This window comes from Symphalangus syndactylus, chromosome 2 (genome assembly GCF_028878055.3).
Source record: "Symphalangus syndactylus isolate Jambi chromosome 2, NHGRI_mSymSyn1-v2.1_pri, whole genome shotgun sequence".
Taxonomy (NCBI): Eukaryota; Metazoa; Chordata; class Mammalia; order Primates; family Hylobatidae; genus Symphalangus; species Symphalangus syndactylus.
In genome coordinates this window covers 52,820,625-52,840,486 of record NC_072424.2, presented here as the reverse complement: position 1 = coordinate 52,840,486, position 19,862 = coordinate 52,820,625, and the positions used below count along the sequence as shown (strand labels likewise).

The 19,862-nt window shown below is 39.4% G+C and overlaps 1 protein-coding gene across 4 annotated transcripts in view; it reads left to right on the top strand.

Moving 5' to 3' along the window:
• Positions 1 to 19,862, top strand: part of COL19A1 (collagen type XIX alpha 1 chain) — a 338,738-nt gene that overhangs the window by 289,857 nt on the left and 29,019 nt on the right. For all 4 annotated transcript variants that reach the window (XM_063618674.1, XM_055257198.2, XM_063618677.1 and 1 more), the window contains 10 exons: positions 596 to 640; positions 2,672 to 2,722; positions 2,824 to 2,868; positions 3,308 to 3,334; positions 6,613 to 6,666; positions 11,194 to 11,238; positions 15,295 to 15,339; positions 15,444 to 15,506; positions 19,638 to 19,673; positions 19,806 to 19,850. In XM_063618674.1, coding sequence (XP_063474744.1) covers positions 596 to 640; positions 2,672 to 2,722; positions 2,824 to 2,868; positions 3,308 to 3,334; positions 6,613 to 6,666; positions 11,194 to 11,238; positions 15,295 to 15,339; positions 15,444 to 15,506; positions 19,638 to 19,673; positions 19,806 to 19,850 — 456 coding nt within the window. The remainder of the gene's footprint in view (positions 1 to 595; positions 641 to 2,671; positions 2,723 to 2,823; positions 2,869 to 3,307; positions 3,335 to 6,612; positions 6,667 to 11,193; positions 11,239 to 15,294; positions 15,340 to 15,443; positions 15,507 to 19,637; positions 19,674 to 19,805; positions 19,851 to 19,862) is intronic.

The following is a 19,862-nucleotide window of genomic DNA, read 5'->3' as shown; positions in this document are numbered from 1 at the left end:
ATTTGCTTTAAACAGTGCTATACCACAGTTGCTTCTGCTCAGGGAGATGTGTCCGACTTGGATGTAAAGTCAGATATTAACTTAGGAAATGGAAGATGAAGTTTCCCTCCTGCAGACACAACACAGGTTGTGATTTTTTACTTTCGTCAAATTATGTGGATGTCCCCTCTGGTTCCCAAAAGATGAAGGTGGTAGAAATGAGGCTCAAAGTGAGGGCTGACTCAGAGCCACAATCCCAGAGCCCATCGCCTGCTTGTAGGAGAGTTCCACATTGGGAGAGTTCCGCCAGCTGCACTGGAAGTCCAGGACATGAGCACCTGGGTTGTCTGGCTCCATCTAAAAATAAGCTTCATTTCTAGAGCTCACACAGTGAGAATCTGAATGGGTATGGGAAAAGGCCTTTACCTGTCCTGCGGTCTAGAAATGTATTTCCTGGGTAAAGGAGAGCCCAGCTGAATAAGACTACAAGGCTGAAACAACATGGCAAGTCATACTGATTTCAGAAGATGGCTCTGTGATTAATTTCAGAAGATAGTTTGTAAACCTGGGGTAGAAACGTCTACGCCTCTGATATTAGTCTGTATATCCCTTGCAGGGCAGCGACGGACTCCCTGGGAAACCTGGACCACCTGGACCACCTGTGAGTTGTTCTAGGGTTAAAACTTAAAATTCATGTGTTTACTTAAGACTTTTATAACTCAGAGGTAAGACTACATTTAGATGTTTTCAAAGATAAAAGTCTTCTGAATTTTGTATATTAATATAAATGATAGCCAATGTAGCTTTAAAGAGACCTGATTTGTTCTCCCTTTGGTTCAGCCTCAATGTGCAATGCTCAGATGGGCATACTGCGGGTCTCCCCATCTTGGATTTAGGAACCTGGGTTTGTGCTCCGACTCTCCACTTCCTGGCTTGGGGCCCCTGGGAAAGTCATTTAACCTTAATGTGCTTCATTCACAGAAAAGAGAAGGGCCAGAAAAATAGATCCTTTCCGCTGATGCGAGTTGGTAGAAAATCTGATATTATGCTATATGTGTTCATTCCCATTCATGATGTCTGAGATGCAAGGAAACTCTATTTATGTAGCTCTTAGTGAACAAAAAGTACAAGAGGCATCGATGTTTTTATTATTGTGATTGAGACAGATGCACGCTCCGTCAGGGAAACGGTGGAGAGGAGAGGAGCCTCTCTCCGTGGCAAGTCTGCCCTCATGTGGGGCCACGCTCGAATCGCAGCCGAGCCGAGCTGAGACATCATGCCAAACACCCTTTTCTACCCCACTTTAAGAAACCAAACTCACCATAGAAAGGGCAGAATTGACCCTGACTTTCCGAAGACAATGAGGATTATTATCAATCTGCATGCAGTTACATGCTTTGTACACGTAAATGAAGAGATTAGCACTCTATTTCCTAAACTTGTTTCCTAAATCTGTTCATCTGTGTTACTGACCTTTTCCCTTGACAGGAAAGCAGGACAGAAAGTATTTAGTGTTCAAATCCTAAAATTCACTCCTTCCCCCGTGGGCAGAACAGCAAATATAACATGAGTTCATGAAAGGGATCTATCATTTTATAATGCACTTAAGATGTCTTTCTTTGTCTTCCCTCTGAATTCTCCAAAACCATCCATCCTTCAAAACACAGATTAAATGTTTTCTTCCCTGGGAAACCTCCTTTGGAAATCTCAGATGAAAATATCCTTTGTCTCTCCAGGACGTAGCACACTAAAATATGGTAGACATTCAGTCGCTGTTGGATCAATGAGTTAAATAATAAAGTAATAAATGGATGGAGCGTTTTTCTTCCATCACTAGTGTTTGGAAGATGCATGCAAATTGTCTTCACAGAACACTACTGGCCACCATCATACAGAAACAATGAAACAGTGACTTCTTCAACTCTGCAACTGATGTGTGAAAACTGCAGAAAGGAAAAGGCAGATTTGACTATTGATTCTATACAAATGTTTAAAAAGAAAGAAAAAAGATCCTAACTAAAATTTTCATATGGAAATTTTTCCTAAATGCTAAAATGTGTGATTTTTTTAAACTATAGAATAAGTTCTCCATTAAGTGTTGGTTACTCTAGGACATGTCAATTTTTTTCAAGATGTTCTTATTCTCTTTTGTCCTAAAGAATTTATTTTTGTAGAAACATCCACACAGGGTTGTGGATAACGTCATCTCCCCATTTACCTTAGTTTTCTATTTGATAAAAAGAGACTGTGGAAAAAAATTGCTTTTCAGTAGCCAAATTGTTCCCTATTCACATCTTCATCAGCACTATGGCGTTATAGCCTGCAGGTCAGCAGGCTGTAAACAGTTAGTATAAATTGGCAATTCAGAAACTGAATTCTAATGAGCAAATATTTTCCTCCAAATGTATTAGTGTCTCATCTGTCAAACCTGAACATTAATTAAACCGCAACTGAAAGTATCTATGTGCTTCAGGTGTAGCTCACACTCCTTTTTCATTTCCCTGCATTTGCTTTGGAAAAGCTAAAAATTGAAACGTATTATTTTACTTAGAGTATTAAACTCCCTTTGTAAAATAGAATAGAAAAAAGTAAAAAATAGAATAGGAATAGTATCATTTGGTAAAATGATAAAATGTAGAGATGCAAAGTATTAACTTCCAAGAATAATTCTGTATCTCACCTCTTTCCTAAGGGTATTCCATTTAATGAAGGAAACGGCATGAGCAGTTTATATAAAATTAAGGTATTTATATTATATTTGTAATTATTTAAAATCCAGTTATAGACTGCTGTAAATTCTTCTCATCTTTCTCTTTTTCTTTTCTTTTCATTTTTTTTTTGAAGGGAGGTGTGAATGTTCCCAGTTACCCAGGGCCACCCGGTCCTCCTGTAAGTACAGTTGTTTATCGTCAAACACACTTTAGCTGAACAACCACAATGAAAAACAAACAATAAAAACCTCTTAAGTTCACTGAAAAACACATGTTACGAGTACAGCCAAATTTTTCAGCAGAAGGAAACAAGTAAAACCAATTATAATAAAATTGAGAAAATGTATGCAGCCAAAATAATGGAAAACAGCATTTTTCATGGTGTTGTCACTTTTTTCATTGCAAATCTAAGAACTAAGTCAATGTCCAAGCAATCACTTTCATGAAATTTCCATCAAGTTATATTTATTCATCTTATTCTTCAAATTCAAACTGTAATTAAAGCAAAACTTGCTAATATTTGTGTGTGTATTAAAGCAAATTGGACAACGGTGTTTCTTATTCTGTAACTGCTTTGGTCATTATTTGAAAAACGACTTTCCATGTTTCTCTTACAGGGCCCAAAAGGCGATCCTGGCCCAGTGGTATGAATGTTCCCATGTTTTGTGTCATTTAGAATACTGGTCTTTGTTAAATTTTGAAAGAAAAGCATTGGGCAAAATGGTCTGCCTTCTTAGGTGTTCATCAATTAACATGTTGGTGGTGACAAGCAGGCCACAAAAGAAATGCCAGCAATATGTTCTCTATTTCTGAGATGCATTAGTCCTGACGTTGTCATTGCCCTTGAGGTTTGTCTCTTTCCATCAGTGTGTTTTTAAAATCATTCTGTGATGGAGGAAGACACATATAAAGCTCTGATAAATGGGACACTTTCTTCTAATAGCCCTCTTCTGATGATTGATTCAATTTTAAGTAGATTGTGGAAGAGAAATACTTATTGGAAAGAAATCCCTTAATATATCTGCCATCTCCCCAACAAAAAAAGGAAGGAACTGTTTATTTGCTTTAAACGTCTTAGGCAATTATTCTGCAGGAGATGTGTTTTGTCATAAAGCTGCTTATTAGAAAATGTATCAGGAGGTTATGCTCAGCATGGAAGGAGATCCTGTCCTCCAGCCGCCTAAAGGACGATAATTGTTCTCAGCATCTTTCTCAACCATGGAGCCTCTATAAAAGTTCTGCCAAATTCAATTAGACGCCCTTTATTGCTGGGCATTTTTTCCCGTCATGTCTTTTTCAAGCATATCCTTCATGTTTCATTTGTATATATTTTAACCTTTGGGTATATACTTGAAACTCAAATGTACCTAAAGCTGAAATAAATTTTCAAACCACTTCCCATTGCCATGTGAAAAAAATTTAAAGCCTTTTCGTTATAGTACCGTTTGTTAAAACTCAATGAATAAATGTTAAACCAGCAAAGGGACAAGTCATAACAAGTAATGTTTTTATGTCTAAAAACGTATTTTAAAGAGATGCATTAAAGAGCTGTTTGATTTTGTTATTGGGCAATATATATTAAAAGCCAAATTGTTGTCCCCTGAAAGCATTGTTTCAACTAGTTAGGATCATATTCTGTAATTCAGTTTCCTTTGTTTTTCTATTCATTCACCCTGTCTACCCTATCTTTACCTGAAACCAACTATATGTTTCATTCTAATTTTAATTGTCTTACATCTTGTTGATAAGAATTTCCTCCTGGTCTTTCCCTCTCATACTCATACACACAAAACAGCTTCTCTGAATCATTTAAGAGCACCTAGGCTTCTCACTGTCTTTTTGGGAACATTCTTTGAAGTTCTTGCATTAATAACTGCAGATTAAGATAAGAACTTTTTAAGTATTATAATAAAGGATAAATTATAATTTACTGGCATTGAAAAGGGGCTGGCAACAAAAATGTAGAGCTATTTGAGTAGAATTTGAAGAGATTAGTCTTCAAATTTCTTAGCTACGGCAAAGGATAAAGAATAAAAACTGATTGAAGTGTGTTCCTTGCTTTTAGAGATGTGAATTAAGTGAGTGAAGCACAGAAACAGAAAAATGCAATCATGAAATTAAATACACATTTAGTGTACACATTCAGCCTCATCCTAGATCAAACTTTGAAGTTACTTTTGGGTTCTCGGTCACCACCACCCTGCAACTCTCATCATCTCCCACCAGCTGTCCTGTAGGGAAAAATAATAGTTCCTGCCATGGAAACAATCCAGGAATGATAGAATTGTAGATCACAGAGCAAAAACTTGAGAAGTCTTTTTGAGGTTGGAAATTTACTCTTCCGACATTCTTCAAATCCCATGACAATAGACCTGCCTCACTATTTCTAATCTTCTCCATAAACCTTTCTAGAGGAATATTACCCTTAATTGAATTTATTATCTTCTGAGGTGCTCCATTTCATTCCTTTGGTATTCAGTTTATAAGTGATGTTTAATTAAATATTTAATTATTAGCTACTTTCAAACAAATATGGATTGATTGAGCACCTCTGTCTTAAGGACTGTTGAGAATGTAAACAAGGAGAATCAAAGAGTGTGTTTCCTTTGTCAGCAACCTAGGGCCTCTTCTACAGAACTTTTTGCAGAACGGAATCTGAACTTTTTTTTTTTAATCAGTTGTCAAGTTACATATTGGGGGCATTTTAAAAGATTTCTGAAACATAGAAAGCATATCAATTCATATGCTCACTCATTAAGTATTCTGTAATAAGGGCAATGTTATAAATAATAATGAAGTTATTTCCTTGGTAATATTTTTGAAGCAGATTAGAGTTATGTATGCAAAAATACACTTACAGAGAATACAATTTGAAAGCTCCTGTTTCTTTGTGATTATGTCTAAAGCATCCAGTGTCCTGAGAAAATATTTGCAGTGAACATTAATTTATTAACAAGAAGGCATCAAACAACTCCCCACTTTATCTCTTTCTTAACTTAAAGCCCTAATGCAAGCTTGTCCAACCCATGGCCCATGGGCTGCATGCAGCTCAGGAAAGCTTTGAATATGGCCAGTGCAAATTTGTAAACTTTCTTAAAACATTAGGAGATTTTTTTGTGTGTGATTATTTTAGCTCATCAGCTATCATTAGTGTTAGTGTATTTTATTGGAAGACAATTCTTTTTCTTCCAGTGTGGCCCAGGGAAGCCAAAATATTGAACACCCCTTCCCTAATGCTTTTTTTGTTCAGGGTTAGCAACTTCCCTCACCACAGCTTTTCCCAAAGTGTTTCTTGAGGATCTACAGGCTCCAGTTAGCCTGGGACCATACACTACAAAATGTAAAGATTTTTTAAAATAGAAAACACTGATCTACCCCCTTCCAGTGACTCATCAACTTGAGCAATAACTTTTAGTGTTATTGGAGATAATGATCCTGGGGTCAACTTCTTAAGCATTCACAATTCTTGTCCAGCTGCAGAGAATACTTAAAGATGATAAACACTGCTTTGAGTGCTCCATCTTCATCTATTCTTAAACAGTTTATTCTTATTCTCTGAAAATCTAGCAGCACCAGGTAGCTCACAAATTGGCAAACTTTATTAAAGCCCCATCTTTCATTCTAGTTCTTATTGAAATTGGAGTTATCACTGAGCAGAGGGATTCATTCTGATTAGATTCTGAATCAGAATGAAAATGATTAATCAGAAAATATACCCCTCTGGAGAATAGCTTTTATATTCAAACTATTTTCAAACACCAAATGCAATAATACATTGCTTAAAAATAGGGCATATCATTTCCTTGCTAAATTACACATCAATGTTTGGGAAGGTTAAGCAAAAAATATCTTTGCTTTGGAAACCAATGCTTAAAAACATTTTGATTATTGCCCCTACATTTCTTATGTTCATATTTAACAGGGAGAGCCTGGTGCAATGGGGTTGCCCGGATTAGAAGGATTTCCAGGTGTAAAGGTAAGCACAGAAGTTAGAAATGTGTTCATTTATTCAACATTCAAAACTGTTTACTGAGCACCTAATGTGCCAAAACCTGTTTTAGGTTAGGGATATATAAAGGAACAAAACAGACAAAAATGTATGTACTCATGGGACTTACATTCTAGCAAAAGGATATAGAAACTAAAAGAATAAACATTTTAAAATTACATCTTATTGTTGGGGCTATGGAAAGAAAGAAAAAGTAGAATGGGTTAAGGAGGATCAGGAGTGCTGAGGGGATAGGAGGGCAGTATCTGAGCAAAGACCTGAAGGAGGTGAGAGGGAGAGCCAAGTCCCCTCCAGTCTGGAGGAATTAATGTTCCAGGAAGAGGAAACAGCGGGTCTAAAGAGCCTGAGACATAACATTTCCTGATGTATCCAAAGAGACCAGGGGAGGGAGTGAGGAGATAGTCATAGGAGATGAGGTCAGAGAGCTGGGGGTGGAGGTGGGAAGTGGCCTTGTCATGTAGAGCAGTACTACTCAATGTATAGCCAGTGGAGAACCAGTGCCAGTCTGCAGACCCTTTGTTATGGGTTCGGTGGCAAGGTTAGTACAGAGACTGAGAGTAAGCACCTAAAAACATGTCCAGGAATTTGTCTAAAATTGTCTAGCAAGCATGTGATGGTAGAATTATCTTTGTTCATGATATGTTAGAAAACAAATAAAAGATTGCTCTTTTACCACAGGAAGTTTGAGAAACACTAATAAAAAGACTTAACAGCAATTGTAAGGCCTTTATCTTTCACTCTTTGTAAAATACAGAGCCATCGGTGACTTCTGAGTCATTGGCATGAGGGGACTTGCAGCCAGAGGGTTGCAAGGGTGGAAGTGGGGAAGCCAGTTAGAAGATATCCAGTAATCCAGGTGCCAGTTGATGTTGGCTCAGATCAGAGCAGAAACAGTGGAGATAGTGAGAATGCCTGGATTTGGATATATTTTGAGGGTAGCACTGATAGGATTTTCAGATTGATTGGATTATTAGAGAATAAAGAGGAGTCAAAGACGACCTTCAGTTTTATGACCTGAGCAGTTTGTGAAATAGGGAGGACATCATCTGAAATGAGGACAGCTATGAGCAAGGCCTATTTTGAAAGGGTGGAATTATCAGGAGTTTAATTTTGTACATGAGACCAAATTTGGAGATATCTGTTAGACAGCAAAGTGAAGGTATTGAGTAGGCAGTATGATATAAAAGTAAGGAATGTGGAAAAGAAGTCTAAGTGGACATATAAATTTGGCTGTTCTAAGCATAGAGATACTGTTGTAAAGCAGAAGACTAGATAAGATTACCAAGGGAATGACAATAGAGTTTTTAGAAACGGAAAAGGGTCAAGGATTGAGCCCTGAGGCCCTCCAGTATTAGGAGATCAAGAAAAGGAGGAAGGAGCAAGGAAGACTAAGAAGTAACCAGGGAGGTAGGAGGAAAACTTGGTATCCTACAATCCAAGAGAGAATAATGAATCAAGGGGAAAGGAGTGATCTTCTGTCTCAAATACTGCAGATAGGTCAAGTAGAGTGGAGATGGAGCCAGGTAGAATGGTCAAGTATTGAACATTGGATTTAGCAATGTAGAGATCATGAATGACCTTGACCAGAGAAATTATTATTTCACTATATTGTAGGAGCAACTGTGGACTTGAATGGGTTTAAGAGAGAACAAGGAAAAAAAATAGAGTCAGCAAGTCGGTATAAATAATGCTCACAGAGTTTTGCTGCAAATGATAGCAAATAAATAGGCCAGAGGCTGCTAGAGGAAGTAGGGTCGAGGTTTTATAAGATAGATTTTGAAGATAATAGAAATATCAGACTGCTTATATCCTAAAGGAATGACTCAGTAGAGAGGGGGAAGATAGGGATGATGATGCTGGAGAGAAAGGAGAGAGTGCTGGACCAATGTCTTTAAGTAGCCTAGAGGGAAGGGGACCTAGTGCATATGTGGAGGGTTTGGCTTCAGAGAGGATGGTTTATCTACAGTAAAAGGGGAGAAAGCAGAGTATGGGGACAGAGGCTGATAGGTGAGAAGATGTATTGGATGGAGTCTACAAAAGTTGTTTTCTGATTGCTTAAATTTTCTCAGATAAAGAGGAAGCAAGGCCATTATCTGAGAGCAAGGTAGGGTAAGAGGTTGGGGATTTAGGTAGAAGGTCCTCTAGGAAAGAGAGAGGGTTCAGGGACCACAGAAGTGTGATGACTGCTCAGCCCTAAGGACCCTCTTGAGGTTCATGGTCATGAACTGAAGTGAGACCTCTCAACAAGACTACATGTGCTGGCAAGGCACAGTGGCTCACGCCTGTAATCCCAGCACTTTGGGAGGCCAAGGCGGGCAGATCACCTGAGGTCAGGAGTTCAAGACCAGCCTGGCCAACGTGGTGAAACCCCATCTCTACCAAAAATTAGCCAAGCGTGGTGGCAGGCACCTGTAATCCTAGCTACTCAGGAAGCTGAGGTAGGAGAATCACTTGAACCCAGGAGGCGGAGGTTGCAGTGAGCCGAGATCGTGCCATTGTACTCCAGCCTGGGCGACAGAGCCAGACTCCGTCTCAAAACAGGACTACGTGTGCTTTTCCAGCCATGTTCAGACACAGAATAGGTAAAGACACAGAATAGGAGGGGAGTTGGATTTAAACAATGTTCTGCTTTTGACGGTGAGTACTGGAAGGAAGAATGCGACAAGACCCTTATTGGCTTATTGGCATACACAAGGGAATGATTCTAACAAGTAACCATGGAATTTTAACTAGGCAAGAAAGAGGGAGAGGCCATCCACGGAGTGAAAGATAACAAATTTGTACCATCAATGGATTAGGGTTTAGGGGTTCAAGGTACTCAAAGAGTGAGTTAGAATGATGTGAAATGGTGGTCCAAAGTTGGAACGCATGAAATTGAGACTATGGATGGGCAGCAAATATTTTTATTGACAAAGTATCAGGTGTAACTGTGAAAATAAGAGGCAAGTTCATTCGAGGATAGTGGTTAAGGAATGAGAGGCGTGAGACATGCAAATATTTCATTGAATGAAAAGTTCTAGTATATTAATTTTAAAAATGAAAATTTTGTAATACAAAAGGAACAGAGGGAAATTGATGTGTATTGCCTGTTTATGTCCTTTACCCATTTTTCTATCAGTCATTTTTTTCTTTTTGATGATGGCTATGCTTCATACGTTAAAGACATTACTTCTATCTCATGTGTTGGAGTTTTCATCCTAGTTGGTCTCTGCCTTTCATTTTTATGTTTAATCTTATTGTAAATATAACCCTAATGTAGTCAAATCTAACGCTATATTTCTTTATGATTTCTTGTTTTGCTTTTAGGGACAAAATGACTTTTACGTTTATTTTCGACCAAAATCAGAATGTCACTAATATATTCTTTGAGCTCTTTTATAGTATATATTATTTTATTTTTATATAAACCTATGTGGAATTCATATGGGATATAATGTAAAGAGAAGAATCAAACTTTTTTCAATGAAATTATCCAATTATTAGAACTGTTTGTTAAATAAAATCCTATTATAAATGGTGGTCTGTTTCTGATATTTCTGTCATAGTATTTTGATATGCTGCTTAATCTTATGCCAATATTCCATTATAGCTTTATTTATTATATGTTTAAATGTTGATATTACTAGTATCTCTTTATTATTCTTCATTTAATTTTTTTATCCTCTCAGTTATTATCCCAAGTAAACTTTAGTATCATTTGATCAAACTGCAATTTTGTAAGAATTGCATTAAATTTATAAATTAGTTTAGTTAGCAATGATACCTTCACAACACTGTCTTGCTCTCCAAGAACAGAGCATATCTCTTCATTCATTAAATCAAGCCTTTTATGTCCCTGAGTAAAGTTATGAAGTTTTTTTAATTCAGTTTCTGCCCAAAAAAATTGCCATTTTATTATCCCATATATATAGTCGTTAGTATTTTTAGCATTGTGAGCTTTATCTAAAATATCACATGGGCTCTTAAAGAGGAGTTGAGTCACTCTGTTGTTCAGAGCAATTCAAGGGATCTTCTAATTGGCCAAATGAGAACTAAAATCATTAGTTGTAGATCATTTTATTCTAACTCTATATCCAACGAGACAAGGATAGGAAAAGCTTTTTGGAAGACACTCAAAGTGCTTAATCTTTTAAGTAAGAGTAATGATCTTTTGAACATGTAGAATAAAAATATTGACTAATTTTAGCTATAAGTATGTAAGGGGACATTAAAATAGGTCACAGAAATGATAACATCTATGCTTGTTTTCATTAAAACTATTATTTACTCTAGTTTTATGGAAAATAAAAAAGCTGTAACAAGTTCAGTTGGCAATTAGCCACTTAGTTTGCTATTTTTCCATCTACACACTAGCTTCACCCCATCTAATATCAGTAACACTTATCAGATCCAAAGGAAAGCTTTACCAAATCCAAATTATTATTTGAGAATTAATTTCATAACTAAAGACTTCATTGATGTCATTAAAGTAGCAATATTTTTAAATCCCAACAGGGAGATCGAGGCCCAGCAGGTCCCCCAGGAATAGCAGGGATGTCGGTGAGTTGAGTTTATTTCACATCATTTTCACAGGTAAACGGTTCTATCTCCATGATACACCTGTGGCCAGGGATCAAGACGGGCAGGAGAGCATACCATAACTCCCATGGCATTAGGTTCCTGATAATTCTAGTTTCATAAATAATGCCACCTGTATTTTCCACCTCCACAATCCTCTATTTCTTTTTTTGTTTTGTTTTGTTTTTTTGTTCTCTTTTATTTTCTTCCCAAGTCACTTTCATGGAGGGGAGAGGAAACCCAGTTACTATACATTAATTTATGAGCACAGCTTTGGAAAGTTTATTCTGTTTCTCTATTCTTGTCATATTTCAAGGTTTCTCAGTCTTCAAAAGACAGAGTTCTTATCCTCAGGCATGTACTTCAAGTTCCTTGTATTAATGCAATCTGCCTGAGTTATTCCTTAGCCCAGTGTTATTAGCAGAGCTTTATTGCTGCTAATGTTTCCTCGTAAACTAGCCCTTCGATCCTCTCAATCATTTTTGTTGCTCTCTGGTGTCAAATGTTTTAATCTCATCAAGGTCTTTTCAAATGAATAGGAAGTGCTCCAGGAAAGGTTGAAATCATTTCTTTGAGCCCTAGAGCTCATTCTGATCTTCATTCATGATGCTCTAATTAAAATTTTGTGGTCATGCTTTATGAATAAGAGGCCATTTATCCTCTTGCTAGGTGCTCCTGCAGGGCGGATCTAGGATAACATTACAGGAAAGTCAATGGAAACCATGGGCTTGTATCACAAGAATATAAGAAAGATAAGATAAGGGCCCTACAATCACCACTCACAGTCACCCACTGAGATCTACTGACACCCAACACCACCCAAAACCCTGCTCATCTCCCACTGGCATCCCACAAAGTGCTCAGAGCCACTCTACTTCACTCCATTAACTTCTAAGTCTAACAACACAAAATAGAGCCCCATCCATCATCTGCATCCTTCGTAGATGATGGCATTCCCTTACTCAGCCATTATAGATCAAGTCAAACATTTGTATGACTGTAAAAGTAGCATGAAAATATCTTCTTTGGAAAGCCCTTCCAAATTTTTTACAAAAGGAAGTATTCTTGAAAGTTTGCTACACACTTAATTCTATTCCCTCACTACTGCCCCACTCACAGCCATTCCCAGCAACATATTTGGAAATCAGTTTCTGAAAGTGTCCTTAGAGAACCCTTACAACCTGTTCCTCTTATACTCACATCCTGCGATTTGAATTTTTGTTTCCTTGTGATAAAATAAAGCCTAGTTTTTTTCACTGTGTTCATCCAGGTGTGTCTACAAATTACATTTTGCTGTTACCCTAAATTAAGCTTATCTTCTAGGAAAAAATACTGGCCACCATTGAAAGTATTTAAAAGATGTGCAACAGTGACAACAGGCAATCCAATGAGAAATTCTAAATATGTTTTTCTTTTTTTTTGGAGACGGAGTCTCGCTCTGTCACCCAAGCTGGAGTGCAGTGGCGCAGTCTCGGCTCACTGCAAGCTCCGCCTCCCGGGTTCACGCCATTCTCCTGTCTCAGCCTCTCCGAGTAGCTGGGACTACAGGCGCCCGCCACCACGCCCGGCTAATTTTTTTGTATTTTTAGTAGAGACGGGGTTTCACTGTGGTCTCGATCTCCTGACCTTGTGATCCGCCCGCCTCGGCCTCCCAAAGTGCTGGGATTACAAGCGTGAGCCACCGCGCCCGGCCCTAAATATGTTTTTCAAAGAGGCAGCATTATTGAGATAAGGGGCTAGCCTGCCACTTAGTTGGATGTCTAAGATCTGATATATTTACTAAAAAAGCAGTTTTCATATGTCATAATTAAAAACATTAACTGGCTAGGCACAGTGGACTCACACATGTAATCCCAGCACTCTGGGTGGCCAAGATGGGCAGAACACTTGAGCCCAGGAGTTAGAGACCAACCTGGGAAACATGGCAAAACTCTTGTCTCTGCAAAAAGTGCAAAAATTAGCTGGGCACCTTTAGTCCCAACTGCTTGGAGGCTGAGGTGGGAGGATCACTTGAGCATGGGAGGCAAAGGTTGCAGTGAGCTGAGATCATGTCACTGCACTCCAGACTGGGCAACAGAGCAAGACCCTGTCTCAAAAAATAAAATAAAAACATTGACTGACAATTACATAAATAAGAAAGGGTAAAAAATTTACATACTACAAACATGTTCAGTTAAAGATGCATATTAGATTTTTATAACTGGCCCTTCTGTGGCTCAGAAGATAAAATAGTTAAAAGAATCTAGAAATAGACGATGGTGATGGCTAGATGACAGTGTGAATGCACTTAGTGCCACTTAAGTGTGCACTTAAAAATGATTTAGAGGGTAAACTTTAGGTTATGTATATTTTACCATGATAAAAAATTTTTTTGAAAAATGGTGATTGTTGTAGTTGAAGCAGGGCTAGGGCCTGCCCAGGCAGAGACACTGGTTACTCAGCTGATTACCAAGGGGACCCAATCCTGCTCTTCCTAGAATGGACCGGTCTCTCCCTTTCCAGTATATTCAGGGCTAACCAGGGATTTCCCTAGAGCTTCTTTCTTTGCCTTTCTCTGAGGATGGCGTGTGGGTTTACAGGAGGAAGTGCCTGTGAGTGCTGGTGGTAGGGTGGGGCCTCCGGTCAGCATGCTCTCCCCCGGATGCTCTGAGTTCTCCGCTGGTCCTACCTGACCTTAGGGATGACTTCCATCAATGTCCCTTATCTCTTTGTCTCAGATCTCAAGGCCCGAGCCCTCCATACCCGCCATGTCCCACAATAAGACCCTTCAGGTCATTGGCCTTCTTGGCTCTAACACATTTTCCCACTCAGGCCCCCAACAACTTCAGCACAGGCAAGCTATGGGGACCCAGGGATGCCCTCTCTAACTTCTGCCTGCCCAGCTTTGCCATTCAGCACCGTATCTGTACCTGTGGAGGGATCTCCTTCCAGAATTCTAAGCAGCAAGTTGGAAAAAGCCCATTTCTTTTCATATTTCTCCAAAACCTACTTGGCTTTCTCAGGTCTCAGCCCCACCACACCTACATCCCATGTCGTCTATCTTTCCCAGCCACATTAGACCAAGGGACAGGAGGTGGTTCCTTCTCAGAGGCAACCAAGCCTTGCCCGCACACTCGGGCCTTGTGTGCTTCCAATCTCCACTGGGCCATCTGCCCCTCTCGTCCCTCGCTGTGGTCTGTCTGCTCCAGGATCAGTCACCCAAGCCATGGTGTAGTGACACAAACTAATCTGTTTGTTTTCTTGTCAACAAAACATGGCTTTTCAAATCAAACATGATTTTTTCAGGTTGTCATACTATGAAATTAAAGGCCCTCTTGTGAAACTCAAAGCCTGGAAAAAAACTTATTTGATGCCTTGTGCCCATTTCTCCACTCCCAAAGTAAAGAAGAGCTGCCAGGAAAATAAGCACAAGAGGGATTTCCAATAATGATGATACTTCGGGCTAATATTTTCAAAAATATTCTCCTCTCCTACTCTCCACCATCCACACAAATATATATTCAAAGAACTGCACCCCAGTCTGAAACTTACAGCCTGTGGAGTTGACTATATGTTCCCCAGTCTCTATCCCCTTAGAAATGCCACTTTATTTATTTATTTATTTATTTATTTATTTATTTATTTATTGAGATGGAGTCTCACTGTGTCACCCAGGCTCGAATGAAATGTCATGATCTCAGCTCACTGCAACCTCTGCCTCCCGGGTTCAAGTGATTCTCCTGCCTCAGGCTCCCGAGTAGCTGGGATTACAGGCACGTCCCACCATGCCTGGGTAATTTTTGTATTAGTTTTAGTGGAGACAGGGTTTCTCCACGTTGGCCAGGCTAGTCTTGAACTCCTGACCTCAAGTGATCCATCCACCTCAGCGTCCCAAAGTGCTGGGATTCCAGACATGAGCCACCACACCTGGCCGGAAATGCCACTGGAGAGCATCACCGTTGGGAGCACTTTAAACTCAAGTGGGGTTGGGGGAAGAGAAGTGTTTGGTGTCGTTCAGCATTTTGGCTCCTAACATTTCTCTTCAATTTGCCTTGCCAGGGAAAACCTGGTGCCCCAGGGCCTCCAGGAGTTCCAGGGGAACCGGTGAGTTGGCAGTGACTTTCATGACAGTTGTACTTGTGTTGTACTTGTATGCAGCTTTAAAACATTTGTTGGTAATTAATGTGTGTCTGTGGATGTGTTTATAGGGTGAGAGAGGACCTGTCGGAGATATAGGTTTCCCTGGACCAGAAGGACCCTCAGGAAAGCCAGTAAGTACTTCTTCCTACTTAAAATCTGCCACCTAGAGAAATGCTCTCACATCATCTCCTCATCCACCACCTCAGAAATTCTGAGATTTGAATAAGCAGTTTCCAAGGACTAAGAAGATTGTGCAGATGGATTTTTGATGGCAAGGGCAGGAGTTCTTATTGAGCTCCCTAGATCTGTGTGTGGTATCTTTATATCTTAAACAGTGTTGAAAATGGTGAGAGTTTTAAGTGTCAGGAAATCTGACTCATCATTTCTTAAGCCTAATGTTCTCAACAGACTTAAAGAAAATATAATGGCCTGTCACATCCTAAAGTATAAAGAAACCAAAGACCTGTATGTTAAACCAAATCCTAAAGTAGAAGTTATTTTTTCAAATTTCCTCCTTTGTATACAGGTCTTGTTTTCTTACACTCTTATAAATCACTACTGGTGAATGTCTCATCCCCTTGTGTCCTAAAAGAGCTCTTGGTTACTGATCTGTGGTATTGATGTGACATTGTAGCAATCATTCTGACTAATTCAGTTCCACATAAATTCATCCAGTCACTGCTGTTTGCTAAGAATGTGCTGGGCCCTTAGGGAGGGGATCTAAGATGAATAAGACAGACCTCACTCTCAGAGTTATGCCTTACAGAAGGTCACTGCTGATTTATTTGCTGTGGTGTGTACGGGAAAGAAGGCGAGGTGAACAAGCAGTGCAAAATTCAGGAAGCCAGTTTGGCACCTCTGTGAAACCTTCAGGGTTGGTGGCCACCATTTCCTCAGAGAAGACATGAAAAAAATGTAATTTAGAGTTAGGAAGATCTGGGTCTGAGTTATGGTTCAAAGGATTTTATGAGTCCTGAAGTGCCATGACATATGGAAAGCATTTCCAGTGCCTGGCTATGGGAGGTACTCAATAATATTAGTTTCATTCCCTGCCTCCTCTTACCACCTCATTCCCATCCCCTGCAAGGCATATCATTAAAGCCTGCCATTGAGTTCCCAGGAGATTATGCAAAAAGCAATTCGTTCATCACCAAATATTTCTTGAGCACCTCCTACATGCTAGGCACTGTTCTAGGTGCTAACAACTCATAGCTTTTGCATTCTAATATAGGAAAACAGATAAAAACAACACACACACACACAGAGATTTTCAAGTAGAAGAAGATATAAGTAGAGTAAAGCTCTGGAATATTATTCAAATAGTGGGCTCAGAGAAGATTTGCCTGCGATTTGAGCAGAAACCTGCATAAAGTGAGAAGTCAAGCCATGGGAAGGTCAGGGGACCATTGTTTCAGGAAAAAGACATGGCTAGGAGAGAAGCAAGCCTAATGGGGTCAAGGACCTCATCAAAAGGCATGAAGTCAAGAATGAATGAAGTGAAGGAAGAGTGGGAAAGATATGGAGGGAGATGTAGGCAGTGGCCAGACCATGAAGAACTTCCAAGCCAGGGAATGAAGTTTGGATTTCATTTGAAATATGATGGAAATCCACTGGAGCTTTTGTAGCAAAGAATGAAAATGATTGAACATTTTGAGGATCACTCTGATATTGTGTGGAGAGTAGGCTGTAGGGAGTGGGGTAGAGGAAGACAGAGCAATAAGAAAACATCACCATCGTCTCCATGAGAAGTAATGACAGTGGAAACAGCCATGAGGAGAGGAACTTAGGATGTACATTGAAGAGAGAGCCAGCAAGCAACAAAACTTGCTGATAGACTAATCTAGAGAAGTGTGAGGGAAAGAGACCAATCACAGCTGTGGTGTAGGGTCTGAGCAACTATGTGAGAGTGCTGCTCTTTGGTGAAATGGGGCAGACTGAAGGTAGGTGGGTTTGGGAGGGAGAGCCAAGAGTTCTCTTTTGGACATGTTCATGTTGAAGCACTAGTAGGTATTCAGGTGGAGATGTCAAGTACACAGTGGAGACTTAGGAGAGGCCAGGATTGCTGAGACCAGTTAGGATATCTAAACCTGAGCCTGGAAAAGTGGAGTCATTGTGGATAGGAAGGGAAAAGAGTGCTTCAACTGTTAGGAAGGCAACCCAACAAAGAAGGCTATGAAACTGCAGCCAGAGAGACAGGAAGAAAATCAGGCAAGTGAGGTTTCCTGGATGTCAAGTGAACTGTTTTAAGAGAAAGGAGAAAGCAGTAAGGAGTGATCAACATACAGGTAAGTAATATGAGGGCTGATAATTCTCTACTGCATCAGAACATGTTAGTATCTTGGTAAGAATGATCCAGTTGAGAGAGGAAAATTTGATGACACAGGAGAGTGAAGACTACTTTGAGCAGAACTGGTATACTCACAAGTGGGAATTGGTCTTAACTAGGAACAGGGGCAGTTCACCCTTCCTAACTGTGGGGTGTGGGGGTGCCAAAGTTGGGGTGCAAATCCATGAAGATTGACGCAACTGGTGGAGGGATGGTGAGAGGGGTCTCTTTTGTTTGTTAGTGAAAGAAGAATGGAGGTCGTCCAAGTGTGAGGAGTAGGGAGGTGATGCTGGAGGTTGGAAGAGACAGGAAAAGGTGTGAAAGAGTACTTTTGGAAAGATAGAAAGGGAGTCAAATTGGGAAATACAGAAGGATGACCTGGTAATGCTAAGGGTGCTGCTTGCGATCTGCTGTTGTACATTTGGGTTGGAACAAGTGAGCAAAGATATGTGGTTTTCTTCAGCCAATCAGCTGCTCAGATGCAGACGTGAGGTAGGCAGAATGTACCCAGGAAAGGGGATCTGCCAGATGAATGAAATGAGGGTAGAGAGGAGCAAATACATATGAGTTATGGTAAAAATCTCTGAAAGCAGGGCTCGTCTGTGGATAGAAAGTAACACCTTCCTATACAAAAGAGAACAGTCATGATAGTCTTTGATAAATTACTGGAGACAAAAAACAAGTTATAGGGTTGCTTATTTTCTTACGTTGTTACCAAAAACATGAACTACATTTTTACTCTAGATTTATCTTCTTTTATTCAAGTGACACAGCCATTTCTTTCACATCCTCTCCTTAGTCAGCTTTATCCTTGTTCCTTGTATGTCTGAATGTAATAAATTCTTTGAACCATACACTTCAGGTAAGATGTTCTTAGTTAGCTTACTCTCAATAATTCCCAGGATGTTTCAGAAAGGTTGGCGAACTATGGTTGGGTTGTCAACTGTGACAGATTTCAGCATAATTTATAGCAGTGAAAACACGCAGTTCTTTGCAGTTCCATCCCACACCATCCATTCCAGTAAAATAAAAGTCCCTTGGGCTTTTAGAGGAGCATGTCCATGCAATTGCCTGCTGGCTAAGAAATCATATTCCTCACCTTGATCTCCCTCTTCAAATCAGATCTCAAAAACACGCTTGCTGTTGGGCCCTGGGTATTTGGTTTGACCTCAAATCCTTTTCCTTCTTATGTCTCCCAGCCAATAGTTCTCTCAGTCTTATAAATCTTTAAGCAGGACTAGGCTTCATTATCACTTCTAGAACTCCTTTTTGAAGTTCAAGAAACTTCCAGTTTTCTAATAAAAAGTGACTATTTAGTACTGTCAAAAACCATGATTATACATTTCTTGCTTTTCTTTCATATTTCCAACTGAAAAATAACAATCGTTCTCTGACTGACAGTTTATTTCATAGTAGGATCATGCTCTGGCCATGTTATGAAATTTCCCCAGCAGTAACTGAGACCATTTACTGAGAATGATACTCTGTGCTGGAAAACCTGTTAGAAGGTAACAAAAATGCCATACTCCAGCCACCTATGCCATGAGGCACCTTCTTATTTCTCAGGATGACCTAATAGAAGAATAAGAAAGGAAAATAATCTTTGTTGATTATTTATAGAGGACCATGCATTTTTCATGTTATTTCACTTAATTCTTAGTTTTAAGGTTATTTATTTTCCTCACTAGTGAAGAGATTGATGCCATTGATGTTAAGTAAATTGCCCAAAAAGGTTAATCGGACTAGTAAGTGACAGAGTCAGAATCTGAACTCAGGACTGTCAGATTCTATTTATTTGTTTTCCATTTTACCACCTTGCTTTACCAAGCTCTCAGTAGAAATATGATTAAGGAACTGTCCTCTAAACCTTATGCTTTTGTTGTGTTTAACTATGTTAATGCAGAATTAGAAATATTAATCCTTTTTTTCTTTATAGGGAATAAATGGAAAAGATGGAATACCAGGTGCTCAGGTATGGGAAATATAATTTAAAATAAAAGTTATAATGCATACTGCATCCAGAATGCCTACCAACATTTAGATCAATCATACTGATGAAAAATCTTGGCAAGGAGTGATTTTCATGTTGACATCTGTTTTTCAGGGCATCATGGGTAAGCCTGGAGACAGAGGCCCCAAAGGAGAACGTGTATGTATATTA